Source organism: Labeo rohita, chromosome 10, assembly GCF_022985175.1.
Source record: "Labeo rohita strain BAU-BD-2019 chromosome 10, IGBB_LRoh.1.0, whole genome shotgun sequence".
NCBI classification, from domain to species: Eukaryota; Metazoa; Chordata; class Actinopteri; order Cypriniformes; family Cyprinidae; genus Labeo; species Labeo rohita.
In genome coordinates this window covers 31,198,641-31,218,600 of record NC_066878.1, presented here as the reverse complement: position 1 = coordinate 31,218,600, position 19,960 = coordinate 31,198,641, and the positions used below count along the sequence as shown (strand labels likewise).

Here is a 19,960-nt window from a genome sequence, read left to right as displayed (position 1 = left end):
TCCAGCTGGTCCAAAATGCAGCAGCTAGAGTTCTTACTAGAACCAAAAAGTATGATCATATTAGCCCGGTTCTGTCTACACTGCACTGGCTCCCTATTAAACATCGTATAGATTTTAAAATCTTGCTAATTACTTATAAAGCCCTGAATGGTTTAGCTCCCCAGTACCTGAGTGAGCTCTTATCGCATTATAGTCCCTCACGTCCGCTGCGTTCTCAAAACTCTGGCAATTTGATAATACCGAGAATATCAAAATCAACCGCGGGCGGCAGATCTTTTTCTTATTTAGCACCCAAACTCTGGAACAATCTACCCTACAATGTTCGGGACGCAGACACACTCTGTCAGTTTAAATCTAGATTAAAGACCCATCTCTTTAACCTTGCTTACACATAACAAATCCACATTCTTATAATTCAAATCCGTTAAAGGATTGTTAGGCTGCACTAATTAGGTCAACCGGAACCGGGAACACTTCCCATAACACCCGATGTACTCGGTGCATCGTCAGAAGAATGGCATCTACGCTAATATTAGTCTGTTTCTCTCTTATTCCGAGGTCACATTAACCACCAGATCCAGTCCGTATCCAGATCAGATGGTCACTGCAGTCCCCCGGATCCAGTCCGAACCCAGCCCAGACGGTGGATCAGCACCTAGAGACGACCTCTACAGCCCTGAATGTCAGCGGAGTCCACATCAACTAGATGAGCCCCAGAGACGGATCCACATTAAAGACCACATCACCTAGACGGCTGTTGGCACAAGACCACGGGAACTTTGGCCAGAGGAGAACTGGCCCCCCGACTGAGCCTGGTTTCTCCCAAGGTTTTTTTCTCCATTTGTCACCGATGGAGTTTTGGTTCCTTGCCGCTGTCGCCTCTGGCTTGCTTAGTTGGGGACACTTTCTCTTAACACAATTTTGCATTTTATTTTATTGTTTTTGATTAACTACCTTTACCTATAATGTGAGTGTTTAATGTTGCCTTTGGTTTGCCTTGATGTGCTGTTTCCTATTTAATACTGTACAGCCGCCTTGTCACAATTCTGTATTGTTAAAGGCGGTATATAAATAAAGGTGACTTGACTTGACTTGACTTTAAACAAACCCTGAATTCTGTGTGTTAAACTTTAGCCTGTAACTCATCCTGTATTTTTTGATGCTGTACAGATATGAATGAACGAAAAATAATGTGCACTGACATACTAGCCAGGTGCGATGCAGTAAGTTTCAGTGTTGTGCAGTGGTGTTCTGAAATAAAGATGCAAAGTCTTCACATTTTTTTTTAAATCAAATGTACATTCATGTTCCAGAAACATTTTCTTGGTTAAATAAACATTACTTACACTATCAGAAAGAGAAAGAGAGAGAGAGAGAACAATTCATTTCTATTTTATATTTTTACAATAACAATGTAACCAATGCCAAGTATGAGTCTCATCAAGTTAGTTTTTTAGCATTTTACATTTATTCCGAAATAATAACTCAAGGCATTAACAATTTTAAAAATATATTTAGTTTGTGAACTCATGTTCAGCTATTCTTTTTAATACCTAACTTTTAACTATTTTTGAATATTTCAGATCATCAGTTATTAAAGCTCTGTAAATTGGTATTTGTAAATTCTGTAATTGGCCACACACAAAGATTTACTTTAAATTTCACCAAGCTGATTACTCACTAAAACCTCACACAGATCATGTTTTTATGCCATTTTAAGCCCAATTTTGACTAACAAAGGGGTTACAGTCATGACCAAAAATATCAGCACCCTTGCAATTCTGTCAGAAAATGCAACACTTCTCTCAGAAAATTGTTCCAATTGCAAATGTTTTGGTATTCACATGCTTAATGTTTTTGTTTGCACTGCAACAACAAAAAAAACTGAGAAGAAAAGTCAAACTTGATACAATTTCACACAGAACTCAAAAACAGAGTGGACAAAATTATTGGCACCTTGTCAAAATTGTAAGTAATAATTGCTTTTCAATCATGTGATACTCCTGTATTTTGTATTTAGACAAACCTGTGGCAAATAACAGGTGTGGGCAACATAGTAATCACACTTGCAACTCACAAATCACACTGAGCATGGAGAAAAGAAAGAAGAATGAAGAGTTGTCTGTGGATTTGAGAGAAAAGTCCATCTCCAGAGATCTTAATGTTCCTGTGTTCACTGTGCGCAATATCATCTTCTGGCACTGGATGCCTCGACTGTGTGAACGGTATCATGAAATCTGATGATTACCAAAGAATTTTGGGGCGCAACGTAGTGGCCAGTGTCAGAAAGCTGCGTCTCCACCAGAGGTCATGGGTCTTCCAGCAGGACAATGACCCGAAACACACTTCAAAAAGCACTCAGAAATGTTTACAAACAAAGCACTGGAGAGTTCTGAAATGGCCAGCAATGAGTCCAGATCTGAATCCCACAGAACACCTGTGGAGAGATTTTAAAACAGCAGTTTGGAGAAGGCATCCTTCAAATCTGAATGACCTGGAGCAGTTTGCAAAATAAGAGTGGTCCAAAATTCCAGGGGGGTGAGTACATAATCTGTAAATTTTTGTTCTGAAAGTGGACTTTCAGAACATTATAAAATATTTTCAGTTTCGCCGATATAAATCACTGAAGCAATTCTTATCACATTATCCGTACTAGTCTTTTGACACAGAAACACAAACCACCACCTACCCACAAACCTAGCTTCATGAGAGGGTTTAAGCTTATTTCCAATTATCAGTGAAAGCGTCATTTAAACATCCTGTTCCGTATCGCGGGTTTATTCCCCTCACGTTATATAGCCAATAGCCATTTTTCTTGAAAACACCCAGCAGCTCTTTAAGAAATGATTCATGTACAGAGGAACCTAAGGCGTTTACATAAATGGACGGGACAAACCTTTGACTGAACATACCGGGGCAAGTCCAGATAACTCAAGCCGTGAAGTAAATTCAGAAGTTTTAAATAACAGCTCTTAATGGCGTCCGCTCAGACAGCTCCATTTAGCGGCTCCGATCCAGTCTGTAAACACCGCCTATGAGAGAGTGATTGCGGAGTGCCTTCGCTCAGCGCAGCTCCCTAATTAACTCGCAGCAAGATGCTTCCAGACAATCTCAAGTGATAAGACATTGAAAAGACAACTAGAAAGAGGGGGGAAAGGGTATGGAGTGTTTATCATAAATTTAATCCTGTAAAACCTGACATATGAAATAATAATTAGAAATCTTCCGAAAAAAAAAAGTGTTTTTATTTGTTGTATCATATCTGATGTCAGGCTGATATCAGGTATCAAACCTAATGCATTATATTTGATACTCACATTTTAAAATTTTTCTTTAAAAAAAAAAGTCCAAAGACCCACAAGTCTTTACAATGTAGTTGGAAGAGTCATAAACAAACATCTTTTGATGACCTAATTCAATTTCAACGCCAGCCCCACAATGCATTACCTTATGTAAATCGTGTCGAAAAGGCCACATTTCTTATCAGTATGGTGAAAAGTAACCAGACATATGCATGCATGCAAGATAAAAATTGTATAAGTTGATTTGTTGATAAGGGTTTGTCGTTGTGTTGTTGAATCCAGCAGCCCTCATAATCAGCATCTTTGCTTCTGAGGTCTGTGTACAAATGCGTTCCACCTCGGCCTGTTTGGCAGCATCTGTTTCTGCCGCTTCAAAAAGAGGAAGGGGCACTTGAGATTGCAGAGGGAAGCGCCGTTTCGCAAAATCAACATGCGACTAGATGGATGAAAATATGAACAGCTGCAAACAGCAGATTTTGCTGCAGATGTAGTGAAGGGATTCAAAGTGTCATGAAGATACAGATGGTTGTGTGTTTGCATGAACAGCATGAAGGAACTTTAACGTTGCACTATCACAGAATGTCAGCATGCATATCTCTTGATATAAACCGTGCATGGTTAGTCTTTAGAGCTGCAACAGAAGTCTGTGGTCATGACGGGCAGGCATCGAACAACTTGCACAGAAACATGGTTTCAGAGTCTAAGAGACTACAATGCCTTTATAAGGCCAAGAAAGAAAGAAAAACGAAAAGGAAAATAAATAAAGGCAGGCTATGTTGAGGGGAATTTTTAATTTTTAAACAATTATTATTAAGATAAAATAAATTGTATTTAAATAATACATATTTATAATAAATGAATAAATTAAAAATTACCTTTTATTGTATTTAAATTAAAATCTCTATAAACTGAACTGGGAAAAACTACTTAAATTGTCAATGCCACTAAAAAAAAAGTAAAAAGGTAACAAAAAATAAGTTGAATAAAAATATATATATATATATATATATATATATATATATGTATATGAACAAATACATTAAAAATATAAAAATTTAATTTATTTATATTAAAAATCCATTTAAATATAAATGTAAAATATATATTTTTAACAAAATTTAACACTATCTACTGAGCTGGAAAAAAAAAAAAGAAAGAACTAAAACTGATGGTGTCTACTAACCAGTAAAAATCTTTCAGTTCAGGAGCAACATTAAATCACAGCCAAATATATGCACTTTCAACATCATGATTCCAACAAATCTAATAGACAATAACATCATAAATCAAAGATAAGACTCAGGTTTGCTATCTAACATCTAATCCAGTCACAGGACAGCCAGCCAGAAAAACATTCATGTCATGAATATTTGAAAACAGTCATTAGCAACTTGCACACCAGTTCCTGAAAATTACTCAGCAAACGATGCAGATGTTTCAAATGTAAATTTATTTTCACAAATACATTCGCTTTACAACAGCAGCTTGTTTCAGCAGGACGCTTAATGGAACCAAATTTGAAGAAGCAGTTTTATTGTCAAAGACATGCTGGTACATGCCTAGCTTCACTTATCTGCACTCACACAGTCACCGATATCATTTAGAAGCTAAATTATAATGCACAAACCTTTTTATGACAGCATAAAAGTCTTATCAAGAGGCATTAATAAACGCACAATTAATTTACATAATTGCCGCTCTCTTCTTTAGACAAAAAACACTGGGAGATGTTCTAATAACCCAAAGCATCAGCCTGCAGACACAATGGCCGTTACTTTCAATCAGAACCCATCAAATAACAAACCGAACAGACTCTATCCAGGAAATCCATTTCAATCAATTGGTTAAAATCTGAAAACCAGCAAAAAATGTCAGTGAAAACCATGCTTTTAATATAAACAGAGGGTGTTTGGATTTAGTTTTAAAACTAGGTGAAGTCACCAATGCATTTGCTTTATTTTCTCTCGACCCAGAGAGTAAATCCTCTCTTGGGCTTTTAAGAGCTCTGGCACTTTCCCAGAGAGGTGAAGCTCTCTGAAATCTTCTCATATCCAGCTCTATGATCTCACGATGCAGCCAAGCCAGAGGTGTCTCTGAGAAAGAGCCGCATTGTCTTTGAAAGTACACTGGAAAGGTCACAAGCAACATCCTGGAGGCCAGAGCTTCTCTGGAGAGACACCAGCACATTCTTGTGAGAGTTCCTCATGTTTGATGTGGCACCTCAGCTGATGAAACCAAAAAATGAACGGAATGTGCGCCGATATATACGCTCAGTTCAGGTTAGGGAACTGCTGATGACATAACAGTTATCTAATGCTTAAGAAAATGGATACAGAGAGAGCCAGTGAGTAATTCTCAAAAACATATCACATGACTTTCAGGATTCAGTCAAACGGCCAGGTCATTTCTCACCCCAAAATCACTAGAAATAAGTTCTATTTTGCTTAAATATTTTGTTTTCTTCTGTATCTTATGGTCTTGCAATGTATTTTTCACAGGACAATTAAAGAACAAGAATAAAGTAAACATGCTCTTGCAAAGGCAATACTGAACATGCAAAGTGATGAAATGAAAAATTATCTGCAATTGGCTAATTTCTTTGGCAAGGAAAACAAACTATCAAATGTTCTTTGCTGTTGGCAGTAGCAAAGATCTCACAGAGATTGTATTATTTCAATGAAACTGAGTAAGAACAATTCCAAATTTTTTCATTTATATATTAAAAAAATACTTAAAGTACTGAGATTAATAGGAAGAAATCACACAAAATGAAATTCATTTTTAAATAAGATACTGTATAATAAAACCCTTGTATGTTACCAATATCATTAACAAGTCTCAAAATGAAAACCTGCAAAAAACACATTAATAAGAATCTGAGCTGAAAGGCCTTTATTTGCCATTGTTGTGAAATATTTTTGTGAGCTTCACCTTTAGAAGGAACAAATGACATTTTACAGTATAAAACAGTTTCAGGGTTGCCTGCCTTCAAAAAGAACAGTCTTTACACCTTTTACACAGGATCTTTTTGAAGGCTTTACGAAAGTCTCTATTAAAGATGGTGTAGATGAGTGGATTCAGGGCGCTGTTGCAGTAGCCAATCCAGAAGAAGAACTTAAAAAGTGCCTCTGGTACCTTACAAGCGTCTGGACAAATGGCCTGCAGGCTGTAGGTGAAGAAGAACGGGAACCAGCAGACGACAAAAACCCCAATAACGACCGCCAGGACGAAGGTGAAACGCTTCTCGCGAACAATCATAGCTTTCCTTCTGGTGTTCGGTGTTCCTGCTGGTTTCATTTTGGAAGAGTCCAGCTGGCTGCCCTTTGATGTTAAGATAACATTTTGGTAGGTTTGTGTTGGTGAGGCAGTGTGATGGCCAGGTGCCAGCGCCCCTACATTGGAGGTTGTCCCGTTGGCATTATGTCCCCCAGCTATCTCGACATCGGAGCCAGAGCTCGAACTGTCCTCATTATCGTCCTTGCACCTCCTTGAGCGTTTCATCTGCTGCCGACTTTCTACTGGTGGTTGTGGCTGGTTTATGCCATCAGATCTGGATGAAGCTGGATTGGGAACATTCGGAGTGTCAACATCTCCCTGGTTTTTCCCGTTCTGCAGCTCCCGTCCCTGCGGGACGCCACCTGCGCCATCCTTCCTCGGCTCTCCCGGAGGACATCTGGTGTGCTTCTTCGCAATCTGATAGATGCGAACGTACACCAGGATCATGATGAGGCACGGAGCGAAGAACGACCCGATGGAGGAGTACAGGATGTACCAGGCGTCATTGTTGAGTTTGCACTCTGGGCAGCCTCTATCCTTATGAGTCTTATTCATGGACACCAGTGGCGGAAAGGAGATGACGGCGGAGATGAGCCACACCACCAATATGGCCCCCTTGATCTTTCGAGGGGTGCGCTGGGTTGCATACTGCACTGGCCGGGAGATGGACAGGTAGCGGTCCAAGCTGATGGCGCACAGGTGTATGATGGAAGATGTGCAGAACAGTACATCTAGCGCCAAGATGATTTCACACCAAAACCACTCAAAGTACCAGTAGCCCATCAGCTCATTGGCCAAAGAGAACGGGATGATCAATGTGGCCACCAGGATGTCCGCCGCAGCCAGCGACACCAGGAACAGGTTCTGAGGTCCTCGCAAAGAGCGGCACGTCAAGACAGCGATGATCACCATGATGTTCCCAAAGATGGTGAAGAGCATGATGAGCGTCATTGCGGTGGCAAACACAGCTGTGGCTTCGAGGGAATAAGGAGAAATGGAACTGAATGCTTTAACCTCAGAACTAAGATTTTTTCCCGCTCCCAACGTACACGGCACATCTGAAGGTGGTGTCACGGCCATATTTAAGTTCCAGACTTGACAGAGAAGTGCAAAGCAGTCTTTGATGTAAACTTAATTCTAGCGTAATCCTTTCAAAAACATTCTTTCTTTTAGAAAATCATTTAAAGTAAAATGGCTATGAGTCTTTACATCAAAAAAGGACATCCTTCATGTACTTCCTTTGGAAAACCTCAAGAAGAAGAAAAAATTTCAAATCAAGATATTGCATGTGCATTTAAAATCAATCAGCCAGTAAAACGTAACATGCGTAACTACAAAACCGGTCATTATTAATAAAAAACGCGGTATTGACTTACCACAGCATAAGTCAAACAGCTTTTAAATACGATGATAAGTCACCAAAACTACACAAAAAGGCTCTGTGCTTTATCTTCTCCGATTCAAGTCCAAAAAAATAAAAAATAAAAAATAAAAAAGAGAAAAAAAAAAGAAAAGAGAGAGACAGAGCGCACTTGCAGATTACGCGCTTGGAGATGCGCAAGGACACGAGCGCGTCGAAAGAAAACACAACGTTTTTAGACGGTAAAAGCTAGGGAAGAAAACTTGCAAAATACGCAAGTGTAAAAATAATTCAAACATGGTAGCTCCGTGGGTTTATGGGTGTCCCGACAGCTCTGAAATTGTCAAGATGCGTAAAAAGGTTCACCGTCTTTATACATGCTGCACCAGCCAAGCCAAAACTGAAGTTCCTCAAACACCAAACACCGTAAAGAGAGATAATCTTTGTATAAACAGTTCCGTGTCAGAGAAGAAAAATAAAATCCACGAAGGAAACTGATTTCAGTATTTAACAATATAATACACTTCCTCAGTTTCACGGAATAAAAAGAAACCGAAAATTCTAATATTTAAGTCCTTCTATTCATTTCCATTATTTTATCCTTTTCTAAAGGTTTTCTAGAAGTTCGCGCATCAGTCACCAGAATGAACTGACTCTAGTCTCACTGAGCGCGCCTGTGTCTCCCGCCATGACGTCACGTAGATACACGCTCCTCATGACGTAACGTCAGAGAATCACTCCTTCTCAGGGTTATCAGCCAGTTTTGCAATTTTGTCATTTTTTTTTACATTTTCAGCTGTAAGCGGCTCAAATGGAAACCGCGTCTTAAAGTTAAAACTTACGGGGCAAGTGCCAAAACTGAGTTAATTTTGATTAACTCGTTCAAAAAGCCATTAGAGTTTGAAAACACAACGCGTTGTAACAAAATGAAAATAAAACGTATCCAGGCTAGTTTTTTTAACCTCACAAAAACACAGCGCAACGATTCAAGAAATCTGGCTGGCGCATTTTTTACGTTAGAAGAAGAAAAACAAAAAAGCGGAGCAGAATTAAAAAATGTGTTCCGTCATTTGTGAGACTTGTACAAATTATTTCTGCAACATTATTCCACCTGGTTCCGGTTTATTGTTTACGTTAGATTTGTACAAGTTCAAAAGATCTTACAGAAGAGGCCTGGCGAATGAAACTAAAAATCTTACAACTGTTCTTGTGTTTACAAGGCCAGAATTAAAGGTAAGGAAGCATACAATTGACTAGAATCACTATACATATTAAGGCTGCTTTTACTAAATACAATAATAAAACGTTATCAGATGAACTACAACAGATTTAACTCTCTAAGCATGAAGAATGGATCGTGATTAGCAAATATACTAGTGAAATTAAACTCAACTTCACTTAAGAATCCAAAAGAAAACTTTACACTGCAATATGTCATAGAATTGATCTTAATGAAATGGTATTGCATGTACATTTGTGCCTCATACTTTTTAAAAACGCACGGTGACTACCACCTACTGGACAAAACATGAAAATGACAATAAGAACAAGAATTGGGGAATGGAGGACATTATTGGCATAAATTCACAATGAGCCATACGCATTTCGATTTTCAAACCTTTATTTGTCTTCCTAGATTCAAAATTCCTTTTCCATTAACAAGTATCCATTCAAGACAGCCAACCAAAGCAGTTTAAGATTTTGCTCGATCTTTATGGGGTCTTGTCTGCAATGGAAAAAGGAGATACTTTCAGGAAGAGCAGCTGCAACTCTCAATGTCAAAGTCACAGAACAATGTCAAGGCAAATATAAAATCAATAAATAACTGCATCAGGTCTTTTAGAGATACAGCTATTGATTCACTTCCTCTCATCAGGCGTCAGAACGCTAGCAGGTTGTAAGCATTTCATAGGGTTAATTCTAGGTCTACATACAGCTTTCCACTTTTATACTGCATTTCTTGAAGTTTTATGATTCATCATGAGAGCGACATATGGTAGTGTTATTTTAGCATCGAGATCCTATTATAGATTTTAATATTTTGAATTTTATATTTTCCTTTTTAAATTTAAATGGTTTTAATCAGATGTTTGGTCTCATCAGTGGATCCTCTGCAGTGAATGGGTGCCGTCAGAATGATGCAATGTTAAATTTCTCCAAATCATCTACATCAGGGGTGCTCAACCCTGGTCCTGGAGATCAACTTTCCTGCAGAGTTCAGCTCCAACCCTGACCAAATACACCTGAACCAGCTAATTAGGATCTCAAGGAACGCTTACTAATTACAGACAGGTGTGTTTGATTAGGGTTGGAACTAAACTCTGCAGGAAAGCCGAGCTCCAGGAACAGGGTTGGGCACCCCTGATCTACATCTTGTATGGGCGAGTAATTTTTTAGCTAGTTTTCTTTTATGTTTTTAAGTTTGAGTTAACTATAATAACCCTGGTATGATACACGCACACATGAGACGTACCACAGCGGTACAGCTTCCTGATCCTTTGCACATCCAGATCCGACAAGTGAGACCTCTGGCCGATTTTTACACCACTCTCTTTAGGCAGAATTGTGGGTTTTCCATTGCGAGAGAAATAATTGCTGTAAAACACAAATCATGACTAATGAAATGTTTGGCCAGCCAAAAGCACATCTTGCAGCCAGACAGCCATGAAAACTATTTCAGGAACTATTTTAGACTGCAACCCCTACTTTCCATAATGCAGGATCGAGCCCAGGTCATACTGCAGACCAAGGGTGTTCCCAATTTTCTTCACAAAATTGTCCTCTTTCCCTGTAAAATAAAAGTGTGCAGTACAAGCTTTACTGTATTATATTTGATACTTTAAGGCCTCTGAATTATAAACCTGATCAAAACTTTGCTAGACAACCTGTTGCAAATTATGTACACTACCAGTCAAAAAGGATTTTTAAAGTTTCTTTAAAGAAGCCTCCATTTATTTGATCAAAAGTACAGCAAACATAGTAAAAATATTGAAAGATTTTACTATTTAAATACATTTTAAAAAAAATTATTTATTCCTATGATTTTTTCTTATTCCAAAGCTAAATTTTCAGCATCACTACTTGTTTTCAGTGTCACATGATCCTTCAGAAATTATTCTAATATGCTGACTTCATTTTTTTTTTTTTTTTATTATCATCAATATTTAAAACAGTTTATTGAGTAGCAAATCAGCATATTCAAAGGATTTCTAAAGGATCATGTGACTGGAGTAATGATACTAAAAATCCAGCTTTGAAATCACAATAATAAATTACATTTTAAAATATACACTGCCCTCCAAAAGTTTGGAAACCCCTCTGGCAAAGTGTGATTTTGGACAATGTCGGCGTAAATCCCTTTTTTTTTTTTTTTTTTTTTTTTTTTTTTTTTTTTTTGTGCAAATAAAAACCAGCAATAATAATTTTCATTTTGATTACATAATGGCAACATATACACGTCAAAGACAGACATGCCCCTTTTTTCCAGCTGTGATGAAGATTTTTGGGTCAGCACACCTTAATAGCTTCAACAATTAATTTTTCAATTAAGCTTAGAATACAATGAATTTAGGCCCAGATTATGCAGAGCTGTAATAGCTGCTAAAGCTGGATATTCTGATGAATCAAAAAGTTAAAGTTTTTTCTGTGTATAAACTGTTTATGTAATAAAATGTTTTCGTAGTTTGTGTTGTCCCTTATCAGTGCAAAATTATCACAAATTAAAAAGGATTCATGCCAATATTGTCCAAAACCCCACTTTTCTAGGGCGTTGCCAAACTTTTGGAGGGCAGTATATTCAAATAGAAAAGTTATTTTAAAGTTATTTTAAATGGTAAACTACAAATTTGCACTGTTTTTGCTGTACGTTGGATCAAATAAATGCAGGCTTGATAAGCAGAAGATATTTAAAAAAAAGAATCCTACTTCTTTAAAACTTTACTTTGACTGGTGGTGTAGACTAAAACTACACATATATATATATATATATATATATGTGTGTGTGTGTGTGTGTGTGTGTGTGTGTGTGTGTGTGTGTGTATGTATATATATATATATTTTTTTTTTTTTTACTGGTATTTTACTGTACCAGAGGCAATGTTTTCATTCAGTATAGTGATATGATCGCCACGGTCAAAGCGGGAATGCTCGTGATGAAAGCCGAGGGAATGAAGGACCTCATGGCAGATGTTCCCTTCCTTACAATGTGGCCCAATCAGAAGAGGTTGCTCACCTCCCATACATCCAACGTAAGATGCACACCTTAAGGAAACAGCAAACTAGATTAGATGTTCAGTGATGGCAACAGATAGAAAACATGGACTGTTTCCAAAGCTGAAATATACTGAAAAAAAGTGTCCTGAACAAGATATGAAATAACCCACCCACCTTTTTTTAATCTGGTGAAACTAAAATCTGTGACTCACCCTTCTCCATACTCAAAGTGCAAATAGTCGGTTTCATTAGTATGCGGATGGAATCTGACACAGGTGTTCTCAGAGATCATTTTTAAGGCATTAAGAATGTGTTCAGTCCTGTCCTCTGAAGGCCACAAACATAAAAAAAAAAAAAAAAAAAAAACAACACACACACACACACACACACACACACACACACACACACACCCCAACATCATTAAACTGATAGTTCACCAGAAAGTTCTGTCATTACTTACTCACCCTCGTGTCATTCCAAACCTGAAAGACCTTTGTTCATCTTCAGAACACAAGTTAAGATATTTTTGATGAAATCTGAGAGCGTTCTGACCCTGCGTAGACAGCAACGCAACTGACACATTCCAGGCCCAGAAAGGAAGTAAGGACATCAATAATATCGTCAATGTGATGCTCCATGTGACATGATTAGTGGTTCATTCTTGTAGCTTCATAACATTAAAATTGAAAAACTGATGTCACATGGACTATTCTAACGATGCCTTTACTACCTTTCTGGGCCTTGAACGTGTCAGTTGCGTTGCTTTCTATGCAGGTTCATAAACCTCTCGGATTTCATCAAAAATATCTTAATTTGTGTTCCGAAGATGAAAGAAGGTCTTACAGGTTTGGAACAACGCAAAGGTGAGTAATTAATAACAAAAAGGGATCGTTCACCCTAAAAATGAACAATCCCTTTAATTCTCTTAATATCAGTGCATCTTCATCTGCTACTACTTATCTACTTACTAATCATTGAAATTTTGACTACCAGGGCACACCAAGGTATTGCAGAAAACAAAGCACCAAACAAGCAAAAAAAAAAAAAAAAAAAAAAAAAAAACTCACCAATAACAAAATCAATTTCATAAGGCACCGACAAACTTCCATTCACCTCAGGCCACAGCTGACTCACTGCATTCCTGTCATTCTGAAGAAACACAGAGGCAATGGTTTTTGTATTCCAGGTGTTGTGAAATTTGTTTAAATACGCAAATGAGGCATTATATCATTAAATAAGCACTGGTTGTGGATGAACGGCCATATTGGAGATAAAAACAATGCTTCATATTATGATAGGTTACTTTCTAAGACCTTTATATCCTACAGTCATGGCAAAATTAGGTTCCTCCAATCTATAAAAAAAAAAAAAAAAAAAAAAAAAAAAAAAAACACACAACACAACACAAGAATCGAAAACAACAGTGAGGAATCGATTCTTGGAATTGAATCCCATCGGTTCCAGAACAAGGAGTTCCAGACTCGATTCCAAAATTTTCGGAATCGAACAGCCCTAGCGCCCATATTTAAGCTTTGTTGAAGTGAAAACAGCTCTGAATGGGGAGTCGATTCCCCGTGACGGAATCAATTCCAAAGGTTGGAATCGATTCTCGATTCCCAACACCTTGGAATGGAGGAATCGATTCTTTTTGGAATCGAATCCAAGTCCTAATGGAAGCCTCTCAAACAAATGGCTGCATCATACGAAGGCTGCATATCTCGGCTGCTGCCACTGAACGTCGATTCATGAAAACAAACTGAATGAAAAAAGTCAGCACTGAGCACATTTGAGTTTGAGGATGCAGCCTTCTGTTAAGCACTTATTAATTTGCCTCTTTTTGCTCGCTAATAGTGATTAAAAGTCTGATTTTATTCTTTCGGATAGATCATTTTAATGAACCAGTTAGAAAATGATTCAGAAGCTATTTTACGGTGGAACTGGCTTATATTGTCCACATGAGCGCTGCACAACAGAACAGATCATGACGTGATCAATGGTCTTGGTCCCATTTCCATCTTAAATAAAATGCTATTTTTAACTTTTCTGTCAGTTTGTGATAATTCTGAAAGAAAGCGCCGAGAGCACAGATAAGTGGCGGAGAGTGCGCGTCTGACTGACAGATAAACCACGAGCTCTTATATCAATGATGTTGTCAATGTTCTGGTTATTTAGTTTCAATGTCCAGTTTGTTAATTTTGTGCAAAGCATATGGTTGAAGTAAACATCATTGTGCTGAACCATACACCCCGTTTCATTCATGCAATAAATGCATGTCCACTACTGAGCTGTGGGCTATGACTAATTTCATCGGCAATGCAGACAAATTATAATTTAAATACAGAAATGTATCATAATTTTTGAAAAACAAGAATCGAAAAAGAATCTTAAACCACAGTGAGGAATCGATTCTTGGAAACGAATCTCATCGATTCCAGAACCAGGAATCGGAATCGATTCACAAATTTTCGGAATCGAACAGCCCAACTTGATGCATATGTGGATTTTCTGCACGAGGGCGCCCTCTGGCGTCCAGTTATGAAAAAAAAAAAAAAAAAAAAAAAAAAAAAAAAAAATCTCAAAAGAAAAATTAAGTAGACATATACAAAACCACACTTTCTCCAGTGTACAGAGGTTTACGGGAGTATTTTGTTCATTTGTTGCAAAAAAAAAAAAAAAAAAAAAAAAAAAACACATCACGTGACAAGACATCAGAACTGAAGCGAACACCTTGGTTAAAAACCGAGATACCTATTGAACCATGGACTAACTGTATTGTTGCATCCCTACTCTATCCTGTTTAAAATCAGTGGCTACTGTCAACTGTTTGGTTACCAGCATTCTTCAATATATCTTCTTTTGTGCTCAACAGAAGAAAGTAAATCATACATGTTTGGGACAACCTGACAGTGAGCAAATGATGACAGAATTTCATTTTTAGGTGAAATATCCCTTTAAATGAAGATTTTTTTTTTTTTTTTTTTTTTTTTTTTTTTTGGTTTAGCTAATGAGGAAAAAAAAAAACTAATGTTGAGGAACTCTTTAAAAGACACATATTGTAATTGAAACCTACATTCACAAACAGATAAATACTTTATACATTGTATCTTGCTTTAAATGACAACTAGCTCTAGCTTGTGAATTTAGAAGTGTAATTTGAGCTTACTGGTAGTAAGATATCTCCCTCCTGTACAGCATAGTCTCCCTCAAAATCTGTTGAAGACATTGACAAACACATTAAATTCTAAGTCTAAAGACTCTGATGAGCCATGCTGTTGTGTATACAGATGTCTTACCCAATAGTGTTTCACTTGTCTTTATCAGATGAGGCTGTCCACTCTTCATTGAGTTAATATACCCTGTGAATAAACAACATTACGGTATATACATTAAGTTTGGTTTATTAAAAAGCAGGGCAGTTTTACCTTCATCATACTGGATATCAGTGGTCTTCAGTGTATCCACAGGAGCTCCCCATACTTAAATGCAAAAACAGCTTTGTTTTAATGTATATGCTATAACCACAAATGTAAACTCATAATATAATGATGAACTAGTGACAGATTTGTGTTATCGGTGTACCTTCACAAAACCATGCAACCAGTAAAATTAACCACAGCATTTTAAACAATCACTGATTTCTGAAAAGAGGGCCTGTATTACATGCAATAACTAGGCAAACGTGTCTTTTCAAACGCGTCCTGTATTTGCTAATTATTTGGCCACCTGGTGATCTTGATTGACAATTAGTTCTATGAACTTCACTGAGGGCCGATTACAATGGCGGACGGAACCAAAAACGCGCATGTTGTAGTTTCATTCCGGAGGCTTTCATTGGTGGGACACTCAAAAAAAAAAAAAAAAAAAACCCACACGTGAAGTGTTTTGTTGTTGACAGCTGATATCTGAAGAGAATCTTTTGCGGTGAGTGTGTAAAATGTATTTATTATTATTTTGTCATTATTACAAGTAATGTTTAATAGCCGGATGTTTCGATATAACAGGGTGATTTTTTTCAAAAATCTGTTTTTTGATGATGATTATTCGTGATATCTGAGAGGAAAATGTAATCCGAATTAATATACTGAATCTGAAATATACCTTATATATCAGCATGTATTCCTAAACTATAACCGTAGTGAAATTTCGTTTCGTTTACCATAGTATGAACAGTTACTGTAAGCCAGATACATATCGTTTTAAATTAGTGTAAGGGTTATGTTCTGTCTATATATTGTTAGATATTTTTTAATATTATTACAGATACTTTGTTGTGGACCATGTTACTGAGTGTTTACCATATTCACCATGGTATTTTAAAAGCACTTTCATGGTGAACAACATATACAGTGCACTTCTATAACGCATTACCATGGTCCATTGTGAATATTTTTGTTAGTATATGGACTGGTATATTGGCAGAAACTATAGTCACAATAGTTTATGTAGTATTATATACAGTATACAGTAGTCAACATTTGAAGTGGATCAAAACCTTTCATCAAAGTTGTCCAAAACAACCAAAACAATACACATTCTTGTCTTAGGACAACTTTGATTAACTTTTTTGATCCACTTCAAATGTTGACTACTGTATATCCTCTTTATCTGATCATTAACTTATTTTCTCATTCTAACAGAACTCAAAATGACCAGGTGGGCCCGAGCGAACAACGTCCATAAACACAAAGCAGACGCCACACCATGGAAGCAGCTGAAGGCGAGTGGGAATGCAGGAGAAGCGGGAACAAGCGCCGGTGGCCGACACTTCCAGCGGGGACAGGGCGTAAAGAAACACAACCCGAGAAAGAAGCAACGAGTGCATGACAGTGACGACGTGAACGGGTTTCTGGAGTATTTAAAGCAGACTGGTCAGACACCTGCAGGCCAGGATCTGAGAGAAGAAGTGGCCACGGCACTGAAGAAAGATGCACGACGAGAGCACAGACGGATAAAGAGACAAAACGACAAAAAGAACAATATGGTGAGGAGCTGGAAGCTTATTAAAAACAGCAATTTATGTCACATTTTTCTCGTTCGTAATTCTGAGTTTATGTCTCACCATTTTAACCTTTCCATCATAATTCATACTTTTTCTCACAATTCAGAGAAAACTGAGATATAAACTCACAATTGATTTTTTTTTTTTTTTTTCCCACAATTCTGAGAAAATATAAACTCGGAATTCTAAAACAAATAAACTCAACTGCAAGATACACTACCAAAAACCAAAGTTTTTGAACAGTAAGATTTTTAATGTTTTTCACCAAGTCACCAAGCCTGCATTTATTTGATCCAAAGTACAGCAAAAACAGTACAATTTTGTAATATTTTTACTAATTAAAATAAGAGTTTTCTATTTAAATATGTTTTAAATTGTAATTTAATCCTGTGATCAAAGCTAAATTTTCAGCATCATTACTCCAGTCTTCAGTGTCACACGATCCTTCAGAAATCATTCTAATATGCTGATTTGCTGTTCAATAAACACTTTTATCATAATTTTTATCAATATTTAAAACCGTTGAGTACTTTTTTCAGGATTTTTCAGAATTCCAAAAATCAGCATTTATCTGAAATAAAAAGCTTTTGTTACATTATACACTCTATCATTCAAAAGCTTGGAGTCAGTATATACATTTTTAATTATACTTTTATTTAACAAGGATGCTTTAAATTTATCAAAAGTGATGATAAAGACATTTTATAATGTTACAAAGATTTCTATTTCAGATACATTTTTTCTGAACTTTTTATTCATCAAAGAAACCTGAAAAAAATCTACTTAAGCTGTTTTCAACAATAATAATAATACATGTTTTTTTGAGCAGAATATTAGAATGATTTCTGAAGGATCGTGTGACTGGAGTAGACAGGAATAAATTACATTTTAAAATGTATTTAAATAGAAACAGTTATTTTAAGTAGTAAAATATATATATATATTTTACTCAACTTTAATAAATTAACTCAGAAGTGTGAAATATAAACTAAGAATTCCATGAAGTAAACTCAGAAGTCTGAATTGTGAGATGGAAAAAGTTGCAATTACCTTTCTCTTTTATACTATAGTGAAAGTAAACTTCTGTAGATTATAGGTGGTCTTAATATGAAATATCTGACATATGTTCTCATATTTTCATCTAGATCTGCTTCAACTGCCGGAAGCCTGGTCACGGTCTCGCTGACTGCCCGGAGGCGGATAACGATGAAGAGATGGGCCGCGGGATCTGTTATCGGTGTGGATCTACCGAACATGAGATCCAGAGATGTCGTGCTAAAGTGGATCCTGCCATGGGTATGAGTTGATTGGGAGACTTAAAATAAAAAATTCAAACCTGCTATGACGTCTCATATTAATGCAGCTCTTTTCTAGGTAATTACCCATATGCCAAGTGTTTTATCTGTGGTCAGACTGGACATCTGTCCAAAGCCTGTCCTGACAACCCAAAGGGACTGTATGCTGCAGGTCAGTGATTTCCCTGTTTAAGCACTAAATATTTGTGAATTTAACACTCATGTTGTGGTGTTTTCTTCTTGTAGGTGGTTGCTGTCGGGTTTGTGGCTCAGTGGAACACTTTCAGAAAGACTGTCCTGAACATCAGGACTCAAGTGAGTTGATCAGTCTTAATGTGACCATGTCCTGACGACTTCTTTAATTAAAAATAGAAACATTTAAATTTTTTTGCAGCTAATTCCATCACCCTCGGCCGGCTATCCAATAGAATCAGCGCTGACCATGAGGACGTCCATGTGCCTATGAAGAAAGCACAACCAAAAAAAAAAGACAAGGTGGTGGTGTTCTGATCAACAGCTGACTGAGGGGAAATATAGAAATGGACTATTTAAACAATCACTGTTCATTTAGATTTGGTGTCTGCAATCATGGACCGGTGATTGACCGCCAGCCTGAGATGTTTTCAGACACAAACAAAAGTGACTGTACCTGTTTTAAGACCATTAACTTGCTGTTAAAAATCCTCATGATAAAGTTGCCTGATGGTTATAAACTTCACATATGTGTCTGACTTAGAAATCTAAATTGTAATTATGAATCCTGTTTGTTCTCATTTATATTGTCAAGGAAGAAGAGAATTTAAATATGAAAAGCAGCATTTATTTACAAAACACTTTTGTACAAATATACTGTATAAAAGTGTTGTTATGTGTGTTTTCTGGGTTGAACATATTACTTTATTTAAAATCAAACTGCACGCGTCTTGCAGAAGAATATTGTTTTGGTTGTGCTTTGCTGCTGCTCGTCTGCACAAATGAATGTAGTCCGCAGAACAGGTTTAGAAATAGATACAGGTCATCTTATCAGAGCGGAAAGACAATTGTGACCCTTTACCACAAAACCAGTCATTAGGGTCCATTTAAAAAAAAAAAAAAAAAAACTTTACATAGCTATTTGTTAGGATAGGACAATATTTGGCTGAGATAGAATTATTTGAAAATCTGAGGGTGAAAAAAAAATCTAAATATTGAGAAAATCATATTTACAGTTGTTCAAATGAAGTTTTTAGCAATGCATATAACTAATCAGAAATTATGTTTTGATATACTTATGGTAGGAAATTTACAAAAAGTGTTAACGAAACATGATCTTTACTTAATATCCTAATGATTTTTGGCATAAAGGAAAATCGATAATTTTGAAAAGTTGAGACGTTTTTATCTCGATGCGGCGCGGACGCGCCTGGAAAAACCGAACGCGTCGGTTCCGTTATGAGCATATGATCTACATTTAAAATAACGAACTTAAGCACACAAAAGAGCGATATGTGAACGGCCCCTTATACTGTCTAAAGGC

The 19,960-nt window shown here is 36.9% G+C and overlaps 3 protein-coding genes across 4 annotated transcripts; 1 reads left to right on the top strand and 2 right to left on the bottom strand.

The window, feature by feature from the left end:
* Positions 1-4,777: 4,777 nt before the first annotated feature.
* LOC127172443 (alpha-2B adrenergic receptor) lies at positions 4,778-8,562 on the bottom strand. Of its 2 annotated transcripts, none has more exons than XM_051121707.1 (2): positions 7,955-8,562; positions 4,778-7,827 (listed from the first exon to the last, which is right to left on the bottom strand). In XM_051121707.1, exon 2 carries the CDS (start codon positions 7,656-7,658, stop codon positions 6,291-6,293), a length of 1,368 nt encoding a protein of 455 aa, XP_050977664.1. In that variant the 5' UTR covers positions 7,659-7,827; positions 7,955-8,562; the 3' UTR covers positions 4,778-6,290. The 2 variants fall into 2 exon arrangements, with proteins under 2 accessions (XP_050977664.1, XP_050977665.1); XM_051121708.1 differs by having other exon boundaries at positions 4,778-7,816.
* A 979-nt stretch (positions 8,563-9,541) lies between these two features.
* Positions 9,542-15,922, bottom strand: LOC127172444 (low choriolytic enzyme). Its single transcript, XM_051121709.1, has 10 exons — positions 15,730-15,922; positions 15,573-15,626; positions 15,444-15,506; positions 15,314-15,360; positions 13,218-13,299; positions 12,363-12,477; positions 12,026-12,198; positions 10,645-10,726; positions 10,412-10,533; positions 9,542-9,664 (listed from the first exon to the last, which is right to left on the bottom strand). The coding sequence occupies exons 1-10, from the start codon at positions 15,767-15,769 to the stop codon at positions 9,651-9,653; spliced, it is 792 nt and encodes a 263-aa protein (XP_050977666.1). The 5' UTR covers positions 15,770-15,922; the 3' UTR covers positions 9,542-9,650.
* Positions 15,923-15,975: 53 nt separating this feature from the next.
* zcchc9 (zinc finger, CCHC domain containing 9) lies at positions 15,976-19,162 on the top strand. The gene is made up of 6 exons (XM_051121710.1): positions 15,976-16,071; positions 16,788-17,131; positions 18,295-18,445; positions 18,524-18,616; positions 18,691-18,759; positions 18,839-19,162. Exons 2-6 carry the CDS (start codon positions 16,796-16,798, stop codon positions 18,952-18,954), a joined length of 765 nt encoding a protein of 254 aa, XP_050977667.1. The 5' UTR covers positions 15,976-16,071; positions 16,788-16,795; the 3' UTR covers positions 18,955-19,162.
* The last annotated feature ends 798 nt before the right edge of the window (positions 19,163-19,960 follow it).

Coding starts and splice junctions, on each gene's coding strand:
- LOC127172444 (XM_051121709.1), bottom strand. CDS start 15,769: ATGCTGTGGTTAATTTTACTGGTTGCATGGTTTTGTGAAG. Junction 15,627..15,729: donor GGTTGCATGGTTTTGTGAAG/GTACACCGATAA, acceptor TTTGCATTTAAG/TATGGGGAGCTCCTGTGGAT. Junction 12,478..13,217: donor TGAAATTGATTTTGTTATTG/GTGAGTTTTTTT, acceptor TGTGGCCTTCAG/AGGACAGGACTGAACACATT.
- LOC127172443 (XM_051121707.1), bottom strand. CDS start 7,658: ATGGCCGTGACACCACCTTCAGATGTGCCGTGTACGTTGGGAGCGGGA.
- zcchc9 (XM_051121710.1), top strand. CDS start 16,796: ATGACCAGGTGGGCCCGAGCGAACAACGTCCATAAACACAAAGCAGAC. Junction 17,132..18,294: donor ACGACAAAAAGAACAATATG/GTGAGGAGCTGG, acceptor ATTTTCATCTAG/ATCTGCTTCAACTGCCGGAA. Junction 18,760..18,838: donor TCCTGAACATCAGGACTCAA/GTGAGTTGATCA, acceptor ATTTTTTTGCAG/CTAATTCCATCACCCTCGGC.